This window comes from Rhipicephalus microplus, chromosome 3 (assembly GCF_043290135.1).
Source record: "Rhipicephalus microplus isolate Deutch F79 chromosome 3, USDA_Rmic, whole genome shotgun sequence".
In the NCBI taxonomy this organism is placed as follows: Eukaryota; Metazoa; Arthropoda; class Arachnida; order Ixodida; family Ixodidae; genus Rhipicephalus; species Rhipicephalus microplus.
In genome coordinates this window covers 253,364,839-253,384,400 of record NC_134702.1, presented here as the reverse complement: position 1 = coordinate 253,384,400, position 19,562 = coordinate 253,364,839, and the positions used below count along the sequence as shown (strand labels likewise).

The 19,562-nt window shown below is 43.7% G+C and overlaps 1 protein-coding gene across 5 annotated transcripts in view; it reads right to left on the bottom strand.

Moving 5' to 3' along the window:
- The window catches only part of LOC119168643 (cytochrome P450 3A16), a 291,485-nt gene that overhangs the window by 50,875 nt on the left and 221,048 nt on the right, over window positions 1–19,562 (bottom strand). For all 5 annotated transcript variants that reach the window (XM_075890905.1, XM_075890902.1, XM_075890901.1 and 2 more), the window contains one exon: window positions 14,719–14,807. In XM_075890905.1, coding sequence (XP_075747020.1) covers window positions 14,719–14,807 — 89 coding nt within the window. The remainder of the gene's footprint in view (window positions 1–14,718; window positions 14,808–19,562) is intronic.

The window sequence follows — 19,562 nt, the reverse complement described above, 5'->3', positions numbered from 1 at the left end:
ATGTTAAAAAATGTGCTAAGAAATTGCAAAGTAAAAAATTGGCCCCGTATCTGCATGTGATCTGCAATTGTCGTCGAAAGATGACAGTCTTGCGTGTGGAGAGTGTGAACAATTTATTTGATGTGCGCAAGATAAACGGTGGATGGAATTCTGAAGGCAATGCGTTAGAGTGCCTCGAGCATGCAGCGGAGGCGAACAAGCGCATCAAGTCACGTCACACATTAGACACGACCGCCATCTGGCAGTTTTCTAAAAAAACGAAGCGCGTGCCTCTGAGAATTGTTTGCGCACCCGTCTCAGAGGTGGTAAGGTGTAGGAAGCAAGGTGACGGGTAGATGCCACCACAGTCTAGTTTTTGCTAAGCGTTGAAAACACTAGCCTTTTCAAGCAAGCGTTGTATGGTCAGCGCAGCAGGATAAGTGGTATGGTCCTTAAAATTACTTACGTATGTTTTGTCTAGTAAAAGATGCGTATGCAGAATATATACGTGTTGTTATAGTGCCCAACCCTATTGGAAAAAAACGAATGGTGGGCATGGTGGAAACCACCACCCACCATTATAGTGGATTAATGTAGTGGGTGAATGGTGGGAAACGCCCACCATGGCGCATGGTGGGTATGGTGGGTGCTGCAGTGCCGGCAACACTTGAGCGCGAAATGACGTCAGAATCACCGTGACGAGCTGCCAGAAAAATAAAAAAGAATTCTATAAAAACGGTATAAAAAACACCCGTCCCGTAAAAAAAAAAACACGGCGCCACGGAGGATTGAACTTGCAACCTGCGGATTCCCATTCGAAGACGCTAACCACTGCGCCACACCAACATGACGTTGATTGCGTGTTAAAGACTTAGTTGGCATACAAACTTAAGGTTCAACTTAGTTATGTTTGTCGTGTACACAACATAGACAAGATCTACACCTGCTACTAAATATTGCACATTTATTAAACACAAGCAACTGCGGCCTGTAACGATCGCCACTATGTTAATGGCACTAGTGCTATTTTTTCTTTTACAATTCACAACTTCAAGAAAAAAAACCAAGTGGACTGGGGAGCAGCAACAGTTTACCGGCGGGGTCTGCCAAGTTTAATATCCGTTTCGCGCTCGTTCTAAAGGGCGACATCTGCTCACGCTTTATGACGCTTCTAGGCTCATTCCATAGATACGCCCGCCTAATTTATTTGATTGAGTATTTGGATGCTTTTCGCGCAATGTAGAGGGCGGTCGCGCCAGCGCAATGCTGTAGCTATTTCGCTAAAGCAACAACTACATAACGGCTTGGCCAAAACGAATGCAGTGTGCCGGAAACATTACGCTATCATATTGGTTCATCAAGCACACGAATTGCACGTCTAAGTTCTCGTACAAAAGCTAGAGAAGTGCCGGCGATAGTGACTGGCGGCTGTCGGTGAGAAGACACTTAATTACGTTCTCTGGGAGTGCTTTAATCGCATCGTATCGATGTTTGTTGCTTCTTGAGCGGACACCATAAACAATGAAAAATGCTTCATTTAGGTTAATTGATGTCATATGGCTGCGCTGTATTGTCATACTTAATCGTCGTAATCATGTATTCTGAAACCCGGAAGCACGGATAACACAATTGTACGGGCTCGATCAGTAGGCCTAACCTTTGGTGGAAATCATGGTGGTAGAACATGTAGTGTACAGATCCCAGCTTTGTACACTATATAAATTGCACGCCATTATAAGCCCACGCATCATCTGCTTACTGCTTCCCAGCATTATCACGATGGTGGGCAGAGCTTCTCAGCTTGGTACACCATGTGGCCCACCATCACAAGCAGCACCCATCATCTGCTTAGTGCTTCCCAGCATTATCGCAATGGTGGGAAGAGTTTCTCAACTTGGTACACCATGTAACCCACCATAATAAGCACCACCCACCATATACTTAGGGCTTCCCAGCATTATCGCAATGGTGGGCAGAGTGTCCCATTATTGCCCACTATCTAGCCTCTGCTTTCCACCATCATTTGCACTTTACCCATCATCTGTACACCATATCACCCAGTATGTCCCAGCATAACCACCATATTTTCCACTACGTCCCACCATAGCCATCATAATTTCCACCATGCCCACTATTATTTCCACCATGCCCACTATTATTTCCACTACTCCCACCATGTTTTCCAGTATCCACCATGGCAATTTTTCCGATAGGGAAAACATGCGCAAGAGTACCTTATTAATTGACAATTGCACAAGTATGAATGCAAAAACTTTAGCAACAATGCTGGGCGCTGCAGATTAGGTCGCCATTTCAAGTACCTGGTGCCGTTGAGAGTAGACAAACAGACAAATATACAGACAGACAGACAGACAGACAGACAGACAGACAGACAGACAGATAGACAAACCAAAACTTTTGCGTCGAAGGTCCCCAAGAAAGACTATCGTCTTTAAAAATCAGAAGGCAAACATCTGTCAAGCGGTATCGCACCAACAACTTCTCGCTGCTCAGCTCGCGGCGCTAAACACCACACCTCAAAAGTACGTTGTCTGGGGTTCTAACGGCAAATGATTTATATACACCATACACCGTTTGGAAATCCTCAGAGCTTCGAAACATTAGCGTGTTTTATCCCTAGTCATTGCTAAGATGGCGTGACGATCTCGCACTCGACGTTGGTCTCAAGGTCGTCGCCTTCACGGAGCACCACCTTCACGATCCTACAGAGTGTGGTCTCTCCTGCACGCGCGCTTATCAGAACTAAGTGGTTCTAAGAGAGAAAGAAAGAGAAAAGTGAGCCCCGTAACTGTCTGCTTCAGCGAGCGACACCTCAACAGTAGCTCACAAGGGTTGGGGATGAGGAGGGATTAAAAGGGTAAAAATAAAGATGCAGAGAGAGAGAAAGAGGCGTGAGTTGGTAAGCCAGAGAGCGACGACGTATCAAGGACATAGGAGAGATAGGAAAGATGGAAACACGGTCACAGGAGTCCGAGGACGGGGCACCACTTGCGAGAGCTCTTGTCGGCGTCAGGAGGTGGCTTAGAGCAAGTCCAGTCGGTCATAGCTACACTGCCGTTGGAGGTCGGCGTCAGGAGATGACGTAGAGCGAGCCCAGTCGGCCAGAGCTACTCTGACGTCGGAGATCGCGAGGGAACAACCGGTCGGCACGGTATCCAGCGAGCGAGTCCACGCTTATCAGACTCGCGGAAAAAGAATACGGGACTGCTAGGTTCCTCTGCACTCTGCCTCCAAGTGTACTGCGTAATTGGAGTAAAATAAAAAAAAATGTTCTCAGACGGATGATTTATTTATCGTCGTAAGTGGTTGTCCTCTTTCTCGTGCCGTTTCTATTTTATTACATTTTGTTTACAATAAAATGTTTAACTTCAAAGATTGTTGCTTTTCGCTGCGGCCAAGCACTGCTGCTCAAGCCCTATAAGGTTTTGGCCAGCCTGGTACGTGTACTACATTTGATGGAACGAACAAAAAGATTATTATTATTATTATTATTCTTATTATTATTATTATTATTATTATTATTATTATTTTATGGTAGAGGAGGACACGAAGGTTACTTCGAAAGCGGCCACAGCCACGTTTACGAATGGGGGGTGCTGTTTAAAAACGAAGCATAAATAATTGTGACAGTTGTTAGCCACCACTTGTTCTGTGCACGCTAATTTTGTGCGTGCTTTCTGCTTGAAGTATTCGCTGCAAGATTCGGGCTGTTTGCTGTTCGTAACGTTACTTTGAAATTTCGTGCCGTTGTTGGAACAATCCACAATAAACGCTACCACTGCAAAGGCACGTTTCACTTCCGTGTGTAACAATTCTTATATAGAGGGACCAGCCACTTTTTTATTATTTATTAGATACCTGCATCGCCTATAACAGCAATTAGAGCAGGGGGTATACGCATCATAATTAAGCAGTCTAATATTCAGTAGACAAAGTGTGCGGCATTGCTTCAATACATAGTATTTAAACGATATCTGACAGAAGAGCACTCCACTCTCTCGTAATTCTTCAAAGAGATGACTATTGAAAAGTGTCACCTTTAACAGAAAATTGTCCAGCTTTCAAGGCATAGTCCCTTTTAGGCGAAATATATGATAGCAGTTTCATAAATTTTTTTCCTGTTCATGCTTCTTTTGAATAGCCTCTTTTGAACATGTAGACATTCCGCCTAAAAACCAGACAGCATTGTGCTAGGAAAGTATAGTTTTAAATATGAATGTATAATTTTGTCGGGCTATGTCAGGCATCCAGCGGCGGCCGTATCCGACCACCGGCAGGTGTTTTCTCCATCTCACTCCCTCCCCCATAGCAAAAGCCGTGCGCGTTTACGCTTATTTTCGCCCCTTGCAAGCCGAGCATGTGTTGCCAGAGAGTGTAGGAAAGGGTAGGTGCAGTGCTTTGCCAATCCTTTCGTCGTTCGCTCACTCTTCTCCCCGCACTCCACTTTCTCGTCCACTCGCGTCTGACTTGCGATCATTCGCTTGCTGGGCGCCTCTCAGGAACGTCCGAAAATGTGTGCTCTAGACGCCACTGGAAAATGCCAACGCAGAGCCGAGAACTCTGGCACCCCACTCTCCCGTGATCAAGGGGCTTTACCGTTCGCTAACTCTTTACTCTCGACCGTTGGCTGGCTGGGCCCCTCTCAAAGCGATGGCAGAAGTTGGTGGAGGTGAATGTCTGACGGCAGTGGTGCGTGTCTCGGCGCAAAATATGCATTCGCATTAACTTACAATCCTCTTCAGAGAGGTGAGGGCATTTTTTGTGTTTAGAAGTGTAGGTTTTTTAACATTTAGTATTCAACAATGTCGGAACCTGCAGCGGAGGTCATGCAGCTGTTGAGTAAATTTTGTAGCTCAGCTAATTTGCAAGGTGGGTTGTATATCTCGTTGTTCGTACATCTGTGTTACGTTCTCATTTTCATTCACATTTTGTAGCTTGAAAAGCTTTAGTAGAGTGGGACAAGTTGTACACTTCTTCAAAGTGTGCGACGAGGAAGTGTGCTAGATCTTCGAAGCTGTCACGTTGTGTTTTTACGAGAGGGAGTGAATATACTTGTCCTCGTGCTACCCTACTAAGCAAGTTCCAGACTCAAGCCTCCTGGCTACATAAAGTGACGCTCAACAAAATCTTGTGCGAACTTTCTCTTGTGGCATGTCGGTGTGTTCTAGCGCTTTTGGACTTGATGTCCGAAAGCGCTAGATTTTGCACTACCTGTTCCACCAAGGGACACGTCGCTTTGCAGACATTCCAATTTGTGAGATACACTTTGTTGGAACATCAATACGGAGAGCTGTAAAGAAGACTATTGATGCATCCACGCCTAATCCACCTATATCAAACCAACTTAAATGCCTTTCTTTGTTCCGTTTTTTGCGCTGTTCCCCTAAGAATCATGTACAAACTTGCCATCCAAGAAAGCCTTCCGGAAATAACTGACTAGCTTCATGGAATTCTTCCCTGTTGGCCTTTTCTCTCTCCCGTGCATAGAGGACATTTGTATATGGATGGGCATAGAATTATCGGAAAGTGATCACTTCCAAAAAGATTGATGGTCATTTTCACTTGGAGCAGTAGTTAAGCGATAGAGATGTAATGCTGAGATCTATGTACGAGTAGATATTATTGGTGAGACGAAAAATGTTGGCTATTTTGTATCCAGCAGACACGAACAGCAAGAAAAAAGAAACTGTTCGATAAGGCAACTTCATTCACCGCAGCACGAGAATCCCTGTAGATCTCCAAGTGCATTCATGTCCCCAAGGACCAGATAAGGTTTAGGTAGTTCATGTATTAAAAGGCCATTCATGATGTTTGTCAATTTTCAGCTGACAAGTGAAATTCGTACATGAAGCATTCACAATCGCGTGTTACAAAATATCCAATTCTGCGCGGTGCAGGAATGGGTCAAATTTTACGATTAACGCTGCTCTGCCTTCCTTTCATGGGCACGCACCCAGAGAATGAAGGCATGACGTTCACTTAAACTTTGTCCTAATTACATGGCAGTACTGAGACTTTCTTCGTCTGCGTAGACGACTGTGCTCTGACTTTGGCAACAGCAGTAAATGACATGGCGAATGTGATTTACGCGACTTCAAGTTTACGTATTTGTTGCTTGAATCGATTTTTAAAACTTGAGATAAAATAATGAGAGGCAATAAGAAATTGTGCGTTTATTTTTCATTTTACCGAGTGACTTTCAACGAGATGCTCGGGTATTGAGTGTGTGTTTCGCATGCGCTCGTGTCTCCGTGGTTAGCGCATAGAGCAGACGCCTGTCCTCGAAAAGAAATGAAGGATCTTGTCCATTCGAGAACTGATTAGGGTTATCTATTCCACCACGTCTAAGCCAGCGTTTCTAAACAATCACGCAGAAAGAGCTACAAGAATACGCTGGTCAACAAAACAACGCTGCTCGCGTGTTCGGGAGCTTGGGTTTGTTCGTGCACGTAAGGCACACGTGACCTCTTGGTCCGATCGCGCGGAGGGTAGGGAGGATATTTGGTTTGCGAATGCTACGCGGGGTGATCGTCAAGAGTCTCGAGCTTGCCTCCTCACTTCTTTTAGCGCCGCTTCAAAAAAAGAAACCTTTTCTCAACTCCCAGTGAACCAAATGAAAAACATTTTTGTGGCCTAATGCTTTTCATCCGACACAAACATCCACGGTCTAACTAAAATTTGTTATGGGGCCTGGTGAGTGGTCCTTTAAAGACTGGAATTCATGTTTTTCAAGGTGGTGGAGAGGTGCAATGTACAGAGCAGATGATGAGTTTGTGCGTGAGAACCGCTTGTACAGCCACTGCCTCAAGAGATGTTTGTAATGGTAGATGTGTACATGCTATTCCTCAGGTAAAATAATACCCGTGCCACATGGGCAGAGAAAATCACATTTACCTTTTAATGCCTTCAGATGCAGTGTCAGTCGCGTGGTGCCACTTGAATGAACGAAATGGCACTCGCCCAAATGCCATTTGTCACCTACTTCCGTCGGCAGAACTCGATCATTCGGCTGAGAAATGCGTACTCTCGACAGCACAGCTGATGAAGTAATTATATAAAACACTTGATTCGACTGGAAGGAAGCTTTTCACGTCTTATTTACACTAATCACCTAAACAAGTACTAAAAACTTATTTTCAGCCGGTAGACACTGTAAGATTAACACGACAGGCACCATTTTCTTTTTGCGTTGTGTATCTGACTGGCTTTAGCTTAAGTTGCTACATGGTCGGTTGCAACGTCGTGAAACAAAGTAACGAACGTAATCTAGCGGCAGCGTAATAGGCTTATTCACACATATTTTAATTTGAAGTGTATGAAGCTCGTACGCGCTTGTTTATTTTTTTTAGTGCGTGGTACTCACCTAATGCTCACAAGGAAGGTGCTGCGATCGACATCATCAATTCAAATGTCATTCGCTTTGGACGTGTAGCATTGTCATTCGGGAACTGAATGCCTGAAATCTCACTGGCACGATATACGTTTCCCAGAAACGTGGTCTGTTCCAACGCCGCAGAATAACTATGCTTTTCAATCCATAACTTATACACTGCCCCATCTATTGAATAAATTTACAGATAACGCTATTGATATATATCGCCTGCTAAATAACCGTTTGTAAAGCGTATTTTTGTCGCCTGACTGTGATATTTCTGAAATTTGATGTATGTCACCCACCAAACAACCGTTTACTAAGCGCAGTTTCTGCTGCCTATGTTATTTCTAATTGTGTGCGATCCGTATGTTATTATTTGTGTTGATGTACAGTATTGAAATGAATTTGACCATGAACTGTCTAATATGAGAGGACGTTTTGATTGTAGGTATCAGTGTTTCTTGGTGGTATTGATATTTTGGTATTTTCGTGGGTCATTCACGATCATCTCTGCGTACAGTACTGCTATTTCTGTTTATTTTGTGTCATTGATGACTGTAATTTTTTGGTGTGTTTTCCAAAGCTGTCAATTCAGGGGCGTCCGCCTCGTCAAGCTACTTCTCACAGCAGCTTTTTGCGGCCGCTCCATCCTTTTATGAAAAAGGAAAACAAAGATTCGATTTGATTTGATTTGAATTCAAATAGTGTAATATGACTTTGTTTTGAATAGTGCTTGTTGCAAACGTTAGTATTATTTTCCTTGCGGGAAGTTCCTTGTTTTCTTGCGCAATGTTTACGCGTTGGACTTGTACTACAGCCTCATCTTTCCAAACAGCAAGGAGTTCCTCATCTGTCAAAACCGGGAGATTTTTATCGGATACAACGCCCTTCGCAGTGTTCATTGTCGTATAGGTGGTGACCATAACAGGATTTTACCCAAAGCAGACAAGGTTAGTTAGCATTTCATATTGCGACTTATGTTTCACTTCGAATATAGGATCCCCACTGGCAATATTGGTGGCTTTACAGCAACTACCGATGGCCTCATTGAGAGATATCGACCCTTGAAAATGCGAGGTATTTTGTGCTTTCTTATGTCTCACACACTTTGGAAAAGTGTCTTGCTTTCTCAAGAGCTCAAAAGCTACGTTAGTCCACCGCCTTTTCTGTGGGCACTTTGGAAAAAAAAAGAGGTTTTGATCCCAAGAAATGTATTGCGTTTTCGTTAACAATGTCAATCACCCACCACCAATATGAACGAGAGGACATGACAAAGGTTGTAGTGTACCAAGCCATACCATGCCAACCATACAATGTTACTACAACGGGAAAGCGGCTGCCTAAGATTGCACAGCCAAAAAAGGTTACCCTTACTGCCAGAAAAAAGTAATAGAAAATAGGAGTAGACCAGAAATATTTATTGTGAGGACGAAGACAAAAATGCAGCAAGATAGGGCGCATAGATTCCTTCTACTTGAAATTAGGCCACAGGGATGTGTTGCTTCCGTAGGGAGGAGGGGGGATAATGGTTAAATCATGCGGCATCGGCTCTACCGCCCGGATCCCCCTTTCCCTGGTTAGGCTCAGCTACGCACGGCTAGGTGTTATAGGCTATCGAAACCACCCCGTTGGTTCGGGTCTGCGGTATCGCCATACACCAAATGCCTGCTCGCACAGACGCCTCTGCGAGGTGGACATATGTTAGGCACCCCGTGTATCACAGGACGCGAAACTGCACTATAAATGTGAAGAAGAGCGCTTGTATGTTGAGAAATGTGAAAGATGTCAGTGCGGTTGACGACATAAAGGATCTTCTTAATCGACGCACATCCCACATGTGAACATTGCGCTTTTACCATAGAGCACATCATATATAGTCGAGTTCATTGTTTAGATAACGCGACTGCCAGCTATAAGCAGTTTCCCCTCATGCATAAAACACGTTACTTCTTGGCAATAATGTGTTTACTAATCTCCGACTACGGTTTTTGCTACTGTGATTTTAAAGCAGATATAGCTTCTACATTAAGTTATTTATTGCATACGAGCTCTCGCAATGAATCGTGTGATACATACCAGTCCTGCTGCAGCTTTCCACATCATCCCAATTTAGTGACAACACGAGAAAGCGTTGTTAGCGCTCATAGGATTTAACTCTTTCGTTACCTCATCTTTTCAGTTTGATCAACGTTCATCGACGATCAGGATAGTCAATTTTGGTATCTTCAAGTTGTTTTTTTTTTCACCCAGCATTTTGTAGTAGATAGTGGATCCACTCAATTTGAGAGTCCATTGTAACTTGCCCGTTTTGGGAAAATAGTGATTTTGGTCAGTTCTCTTTATTAAACAATGCGCGAGGGCTGTTGAGAAAATGCACTCGACTGGCGAACTTGACAGAAGCATGGGCCCTTCGTGGTTATGCTGCATTAACATCAAGGTTGCTAAATCATCAGAAACTTTGCAAGTCATCAAGTAAAGGCATCAGCTTCGCAATCTGACATTGTTGAGCACTAATAATTGGCAGAAATATACGCCAGCTATTAAATAGCAAGCTTTTGATAGAAATGAGGGAGGGCGAATTTATTCTACAAAAAATATTGCCGAGGGTCCGCCGCTTGTGTAAGGTGTGGAAGTAGCCTTCTTAGGCAATTTTCAAGAGCTTTAGTTTAACTTTTATTTTTATATGTTCTACAAAGAGCCGCGTAATGTGGCACTAGTCACATCCATGGAGGTGGCGTCAGGCACGCATGGGCACGCACCTGTGCTCCAAAACACACGAGCTGCTTCAAACATTCTTGCAACCGCATCTGAAGGTAATGAGGGGAAGTGTTCGTGCTCGTAGATGAGAGCACCTCAGCTTCAAGTTTTCTGGCGATGTTTTGCGTCAGCCTGAGACATATCCGCAGCCGTTAATAGATTCATTTTGTTTAAGGCCTCGGGTTTCCTACTCCACCGCATGTGCGCAGCTGAGGACCTTAGTACACAATCTTATAGCTACTCTGGTTACGTACGAAGTCTCCAAATCACTGGGGCATGGTGTGCTGGCACCGGCTGCAGAGCTTATCCTTACAAGACGGCAGCCAAAACCCACCTTGTTCCTGACAACGCAACATTGCGAAACGTGTTATAACTGCACGCGATAATTCTTTTTAATTTGATGTGTAAAAATGCAATGAAATATGCCGGGACCTATGTATTAGAACGCCAACCTGTGCGGAGTGAGGTAGCTCAAAGGAATATGTCACGCCCGAAGAATTAGCGAAGTTCAGTAGACATCTGAGTTAGAAAAAATATTCACATCACAGCCATTCATTTATATTATAACATTTTCCGGTTCTTGTCGTAAAAACAAAACAAAAATTTACCAAGTAAAGTATACGAGTTCACCTCTGTCTAACAAAAAAACAAGCAATGCTTCACCACACGCATGAGCAATGAAGCAGCCCCTCGGTTCCGATTTTCTTAATTTATGTGAATAGATCAATTGTGTATTAAATTTATTGTTTTTTGTTCTAATTCTTTGTCATTTATCTTCTAATTGCGTATTCTAAAATTCCTTTAGTTTGCTTATTTCTGCCTATATATTGTTTTTTTCTGGCAAGTTTAATTTTTACACTTCTCATGTTTTTATTCAATCGAAAGTATCTTTGGCGCTCAACAACATGAAAGTTTTTAAAGTGCATTTCATTGTGATAAATTATGTACGCTGCAAAGCGTGCTGGAGAACTTTTCATACTGTCAAAAACTATTTTCCCGAGATACACGAACAATAACCATTTTCGCACGTAAACAGAAGGGGTTTAGCGTTTCGCCAGCATAAAATAAAGCATAAGTTGAGAGGCACACAAATTGAGGTGACACTGAAATGGTTATCGGCGCCAAAAGAATATATACGAAGGAAAATAACCTGTACCACGGAAGATGGTTCGTGTATTTCATGGCTGACGGTTGTCCTCCTCTACGACCACTCGCCAAACAGGACTCCGTCCATGGATTTCTATATTCGTCTGCCAATCTTTTACTCAAGTCTATTTTATTGCCTCTTATTTCTTCCCATGCAAACCACTGCTAAGGAGTAGCAGTTTGCTGCACACTGTTGCAGTGTACACTTTTAATATTTTCCCCATTTTAAATCACTGCACTCCCCTTTCTTGATAACGAAACAAGTTCCACGTTGGTGTCTCCGTGCTATGAAGTATAATGCGATGCTGAGTCTTGTATTAGGGTACAGTGTGTTAAAATGTCATCAAAATAAAATTGCCAAATTCTAGCTGAGACTAATTACAAAGGGCTACGCTGTTCGCAACGTATGGCATTAGTGGAATAAGCATATAGGGAAACCACTATCCGGAATGCGAACATTTATTCACTTATTTATTTATTTACAATACTGCCAGTCTCTTACGAGACCAAAGCAGGAGGGCATGAGTTACAGAATACAATGAATGCTAAGTGCTTTCTTACAGGCGGCATACAGAACTATAGTTATTTTAAAATTGGTAATAATAATCCTAGTTACATAGAAACATTAGACATAGGTATTTATGCACTCCAAATATTCACACTTCGGAAGCAACGAACTGAATCTTTGCTGCATAAAAGAATCAATACAGTTTCATACAGAGAAGGCATTGTGTACACTTATACATTCAAATAAATACCACTGGAAAACAATAATGGTGGTCATGGTTGAAGAAAGCCTTTGTCTCAAAGTATAGTCTCAATTTTTGAAGTGAATTCAGCCAGTGATGGTGGGTTAGTAATGGAGGGGTCTAACCTATACCATTCGCTGATTGACAGGGGGAAAAAGGATTGCTTGAAACAGTCGTTGTTGGAAGCGTATTCTTTGATAGTGTATGCATGTTTATGTCGTAGTGCTCGTGATTCTGCCAAAGATATGTACCTGGATGCATCGATCCGGCTGTGGTTCTGCAGAATGTGGTATAGAAATTTGAGACGCGCAATTTTCGCTCTTGTTGCAAGCGTGGGTAGACCGGAGGTTCCTAAAAGGTTTGTGGGCGAGTCGGTGCGTTTGTACTTATTATGTATAAACCTAATGACCTTCCGTTGAACCCGTTCCAATTTTGCTATATTAGTAACACCTTGCGAGAACCACACAGTGTTAGCGTACTCCAAGATTGGTCGCACGAATGTGGTGTAAGTTAGGAGCCTAGTATCTGTCGGCGCAAAGGGTAAACGCCTTCGTAGGAAAAACAGTTTACGCAAAGCCGATGCTGTAACATTGTTAATGTGCGCATCCCATCTTAATTCGGAAGTCAAGGTGACACCAAGATACTTCTGCTGCGTAACTCTTTGTAAAGGTACGCCGTTAATTGTATAGGTAAAGTCGGAGGGTTCTTTTTTCCTGGCTACCGTCATGCAAACTGTTTTTGTTAGGTTAATTAACATTTGCCACTGCTCACACCAGTGAGCAATCTTACTCAATGAATTATTTAAAGATAAATGGTCATCCGAACTGTTAATTCCTCTATAAATAATGCAGTCGTCTGCGAAAAGTTTAATTTTGCAGTCTATGTTATCAGTGATGTCATTTATGTAAATTAGAAATAATAATGGCCCTAAGACGGAGCTTTGGGGAACACCTGACTTAACTGGAGCCGTCCACGACGATACTCCTTCGAAAACCACGAACTGTGACCGGTTTATAAGAAAGTCTCTTACCCAGTTCGTAATTTCCCCATCCCCAATAATGTTCTGCAATTTCGAAATCAGTTTAGTATGACAAACTTGATCGAACGCTTTTGCTAAATCAAGTAGAATTACGTCAGTTTGGCCACGGTTGTTTATACTGAGTGCAAGGTCGTGGACAACCTCGGTAAGCTGCGTGATTGTTGATAAACCTTTCCGGAAGCCATGTTGATGGGGGGACAGAAGATTGTTGTTTTCTAAAAAAATAGTTAAATGCTTAGCGATTATATGCTCTAGTATCTTACATGACGTACTGGTGAGGGATATAGGTCTAAAATTAGAAGGAACAGCGGTATCTCCGGTTTTGTGTATGGGTATCACCTTTGCTATTTTCCCTTTTGATGGCAGTTTTGCTGTTTCTATAGATTTGCGATAAATTATGCCGAGGTATTTACTGCACAGTTCTGCGTATCGAAAAAGAAATTCATTTGCAATATCATCGTGGCCACTGGCTTTCTTTGTGTCTATATTCAAAAGTAGGTTAAGAATCCCAGGGTCGCTTATAACTAATGGTTCAATGGGAATTCGGGCTGTAGGCAAGGCCGCAGGAGTGGTGCCATTGTCATCAGTAAAGACAGATTGAAAATAATCGTTGAAGATATTGGCCTGGTTTGTTTTATCGCTATCGCTTAAACACGACTTTGTTTCAGCGGCAGGGCGAAAATGTTTCCAGAATCGGTGAGGGTTGTTTTTTATGTAACACGGAAGCGTTGAAGTAAAATACTGCCTTTTGGCGAAGCTAACTTTTTGTTTGAAGTCTGTAATAGCACGTGCTAGGTTAGATGCGGTTACTGGATTCTTGCCTTACTTTTTGATTGCTTGGCGTAGCCTCTTAACTTTTCGCTTTGCGTGTAAAACTTCGCGGGTTATCCAAGGATTATGTTTTTTTGCCTTTTTGTTTTCAGTGGGACAAAGTGGGTAACGCAGAACACAACGATAGTCTTGAAGCACGACCATAGATGATTTACATCAGTCGTTGGTTGTATAGCAAGGTTTGAAAAGTTTTCAAATTCGTGAGCTAAGTAGGTTACAATGCTGGCATCAACACCTTTAGGGAAATTTCGTACAGTAGTTACTGATGAACGTGGTGTTATGTCATATCCTAGTTGGAGCTGACAGATTGGTATGCGGTGATCTGATATCCCTGGAATCACATTGACGGCTGATTTATTTAACGGGAACTGGCCACTAATCAATATAAGGTCGAGTACGCTTTTTGTTTGATCTTTTATACGTGTTGGCGCAAGCACGACTTGTTGTAGATTGAAATTTAAAATTAAATCAATAAGTGTCTCCGATGACTGTGACGTGTACTGCATGTTGTTCCAATTTATGTCGGGAAGGTTAAAGTCACCCATGATGATTAGTCGAGAGTTATGGGCATGAGTTTGAAGATAATCTTGGATCGCTATAATACATTTGTTGTCTGATGAGGGGCTTCTGTAAACGCACCCGGTTACTATGCTAATTTCATCACAATGAATTTTACAGAATACCGCCTCTGCGCCTATAACATCGGGAAGCACGATAAAAGGAATCGAACATAACTGCATGCATCTTTCCAAGACTTTATAATTTGCCAATTTCCTTGTAGCATTAGAAATTACTAGCCGAATCCATAGTCATATACTCACATCTGCACAGGTGGGTTCATTCGCAGCACCTCCGAGCACACGGCGTCCAGATACTCCAGTCCCATGACCACTTCGTAGGTGATGTCGCTCTAGATCATAGTGCAACAATTTGAAAACTTAGTCAGAAAAAGGTGATTCTAAGTCAAACGTTTCAAACATGCCCGACCCCCACAAATTGTACTGTAAAGAATTATGGACGTTCAGCAGTGCACCACTTACCATCGGAAAGTATGTTTAAAAAAAGCTTTGTCTATTACAATGATCTAAATTTTGCCGTAGTGGGCAAAACCTAGGTTGCGAAAAAAAATGTTCTTCAAATACAATACTATACGGAACACGTTAATCATTTGCTCTTCGCTTGAAAAGAAACAGCACTATCTTATTATCGCCTATTGACGACCTCTACTATGGCACTTAAAGGAATTTGTTCTGGAGCAATGCTGCAATTCTACACTCATTCAGAATATTTTAAAACAACTTTACAAATAGAACAGAAAATGTAACTGCATCACAAGGCAGGATAGGTGGCAGTAAGCATGTCACAAAAGTATTGAAGTCGATAACAGTGGTTTCGAATAGGAAGGGGTAAAAGCAAACTAAAAATGGGTAAAATGCCCCATATTCGGGCACACGTTGTGTAGTGATGCGCTTCAAGTTTAAATGCACACTTGGTCTCCTTTGGAAGAGTAAACAAAGGAGATTTACATGTTAAAAATTAAAGATGATGGTTGTTTGAAGGAAGAAACAAAATGCACATGAAGCGTTTGCGGTGTGCCTGGGCGGAGCCACGTAAGCACGCTTCACTACGTCGCCACAATTCCTTGGAGCAATTGTAGTGTGCGGCGCCTATGCGGTTGGCGAATTCGTGTGCTGCTGCTTGTTTTCTCGTTCCGACACATATTCTACCGCTGTCGGCAGTGCCCCCAACGATGTTTCAAGGAAAATGAGACATGGTTCGCTTAAAAGGTAATATATAATAAAAGCACCAAATAGACACGGAGATTACACACATAGCTAAAGCAGCATAGGGTCGAGCTCAATGTGGTGGCGGTTTGATCATACTAACTGCGCATGCACAGTCCTTCCCCTTCTTCAATCTCCAATGCTCCCACTCTCTTGCCTCGCAAAAGAGCCCGACTCAGGCAGCGCCTTGTTGCGAGTTCCTTGTTTGAAAAATTTGACTACTCGCGCTGCACAACCGTTCACTGGCCGCCCCGTATATATTGTCTCGTTATAATGAGTAGAAATACGTAACTTGAGGTCGGCCGAACTTCAGGCTGGTCCGCTCACTGGCTATTTTTCATCGTGTTTTCTGTATAGCGGCACATCCAATTTCGCCAAAAACGATACCGCGTAGTATATGCTGATGGCAAAGAAATGACCGTCGATGTCGTCGTCAGTTGTCGCCGTTGTAAGTGGAGTGCGTAAAAGACAAACTTCATCCGTGTCCTTCCGGCCAGACTTGTAAACGATTATTACGTCAAACTCTTGAAGGCGTAAACTTCACTTAGCCATATGTCTTTAGGGGTCCTTGAGATTCACAAGCCAGCAGAGGGTGTGATGATCCGTAACCACTTTGAACGGGCGGCCATAAAGGTATGGTTGAAACTTTGATATCGCCCAGACAACGGCTCGTCATTCTTTCTCCGTGGTCAAGTAATTCGCATACGCAGGGGATAATATCCGGCTACCATAAGCAATAGCATGTTTGACGCTCTCTTGCCACTGAACGAGGCCTGCACCAACACCGATGTTACTTGCGACAGTGTGCAATTCAGTAGTGGCGTCTTCCTCAAAATGACCGAGTAAGGGCTGAGTTTGCAGGCGCTGCTGAAGGTCGCAGAAAGCGGCTCTGTGCTCGAAGCCCCACACAAAGGGAGCGTCATTTTTCGTCAGATGGGATTTTAGAAACAATTTGCATAAAATGCCTGTATCATGCGCAGAGTACCCGAAATCGACGCACATCACGTTTGTTAGCAGGTGGCGGAATGCTGTAACAGCCAACGTATTTCATGGATCCAGCCGAATACCATCACGGCTGACAAGGTGGCGAAGCAACCTCATTTTATCGTAATCAAAGTACCACTTTTCTCGTTTTAAAATAGGCCTGCTGCACGAATTGCATAAAAGACTGGCTGAAGTCCCTACAAATGCTGTTCGAAGGTTCGTGAAAATACAACTACGTTGTCCAAATAAACCAGACATGATTCCCACTTAAGGTCCGACAACACAGTATTCTTAATTCTTTTGAACTTCGCAGGAGCAGAACACAAAGCGAATGCCGCACTTTGACTTTGTACAGGCCATATGGGGTTATGAATGCTCTCTTTCCACGGTCAGGCGCATCGAATTCGATCTGCCAATAACCGCTACGCGAATACATTGAGGATAAATAGTGGGCATGTCGACGGCGGTCTAGAGAGTCGTCAATACGCGGAAGAGGGTAGATTTCCTTCTTGGTTACTTTGAGTTTCCGGTAATCCACGCAAAACCTTAGAGTGCCGTCCTTTTTTATGAGCAAGACGGGGGATGTCTATGGACTGGTGAAGGGTTTGATTACATCGCCGTCAAGCATCTGCTTCACCTGTGAGCGTATCGCCTCTGGCTCCTTTTGAGACACTCGGTAGGAGGGCTCACGGACTGGCCGTTCAGTTGGGTTCGCTATAATGTGGTGCTTCACAGTTGGTGTTTGCTTTATTTTTGAGGTTGGTGCGAATCAATCACAGAAATGGTGAAATACTAAATATCTGCTCTTTATGCTCACATGAAAGCTTCGGATTAAGGGAAACAGCATTGGTAACCATGGGTTAAACTTGTAAGGCTGCGGAAACCGGAGCAATCATTGAACATGCGTCGCTGCTAATGACTTCAAAGTGAGCGACCGTCGTCCGCTTTGTTAAATTCTGGTATTCACCGCTGAAATTCTTGACCTTGAGCACAGTCATCCCGTCTTTCAATTGAACGGTTCCGCGGGCGACGCAGATTTTCAGAGCTAATAGTACCGACAGGTTCGCTTCGGTGATACTACTACTACTGTTATCTATGTTGCTTGTTACAGTTGCGAAAATACTGGTTCGCGGCGGAAGTGACTGCTTCGTAAACAATATGAAGTGCTCTTCTCTGCGTATCAGTATCTCTCGGGGACTGGCAATGCTAATCGGAAAGCATTCTAAGCAATACTCACAAGTCAATAACGGCTCCGTGCACGCGCGAAAAAATGCATGCCGAGGATGACCTTCCGAGAAAATTCGCGCAACACAACAAATGAACCGACGAAGGTGGACTCACGGATTCGCAATCTGGCAGTGCACCACCCGATCGGCGTCAAGAGGTGACCTCCTGCTGACCAGAGGTTGAATCCATGCTCCCAGGGAGTAATAACCTTTCTCAGTTCAGGCACGAGGTCAGCGATGATAATGAAGTAGTCAGCACCAGTGTCTACCAGAGCAGTGACTCGATAATAGTCGAATAAAATATATGTCAGCAGACACGCGTTTGTCGTTGGTGAAAGATGTAGGAGAAACTTAGTCGTCAGAGTTCAGCGGACTGGTTGGGGAGGTTGTTTTACTGATCGCTCAGCAATGGCCCTACCCCTGGAGATCGCTGTTCCTAGTTTCCCGGGGTGGGAGGGGGGGGGGGGCATGGGGACCTAGGTGACCGTCCCGCAACGACATCAGTGACACTTGACGGTAGACCCGGTGATGTGGAACGTCGAGGAGATGGTGAGCGTGACTGGTGTCGCTCAAAGTTCGGGGAGTGAGTACTCTGCGATACCACAGGGCTCTTCACCGTCACGAGGTCAATGGGCCTTCAGCCGAAAACGAAGATGGCCTATGCGTCGGTATAAACAGTCACGGTAAAGGTGGCCTGGTTCACCGCAGTGGTAACAAAGGGGCTAATCGTCGGGAGCGCGCCACACACTGGACTTCGCACGGTAACACCCGGGGTCCCGCGTGTTACCGTGCGGGACCCCGCGGCACCGTGCGTGTCAGTGTCAAAATGTCAGTCTTTTCTGCATCATAGTATTAGCTCGATATGTATCAATTTCTGCTTATTCAGCAACCATATCTTGTGCAAACATGTGAAAATGCTCTAAAAGCATTGTTAGTACATCATTTTAAATTATAAAAGTCAAACTTCTCGCCAGGTGAACGCGTAACGTGGTACATATGCTGTTCATGCTCTAGGCGTGTATTGAGCCTGTGACCCATCAACGTTTTTTTGGCGGACGCTGTATGTCATTTCAGTAGTGGCATCAGGAGCATATAACATATCTTTATGCAAATATGAATAGGGCCTGGCTTCTAAACTGCAAAGGCTTGTCTCGCAAATTATCAGCACCGCAGCGCGAAAGCACCCTGTGCTATCAATAATGCTGCTAAGTGAGTGACCCGGCTTACTCCGAGGGCAACAGGCGCCACAAAAGATGCGACCCCGCACACTTAGCGCACGGCTGGAGGAGCTTGACGGGCCGGCTTTCGCTCCTCGTGTTAGCGAGATCATGAAAACTTACAGTTGCACTCGACTAAAGGCACACCGTAGGAAGATCCGTAATGGAACTGGTTGATATTAGGAATTTCAGAGATTCTCATCATATGGTGTAAGCGCTGAACTTGTTTCAATTCTGTTTAAATTTTTCAGAACTTGTATTTCTCGTATGTTTTCGTTCGCAAACAGTCATAAGTCTTTCGCTAGTGAATATATTTTATTGAAACTTAGCACACTTCCTTATCAGAATACTAGACGTGCACGTAACTTCAATGAATAATTTCGTGCCACGAGATTTATGAGGGTGGCTTGTTACACTAAGGTGCCCCTTGTACCGTGAATACTTTTTTGGCTGT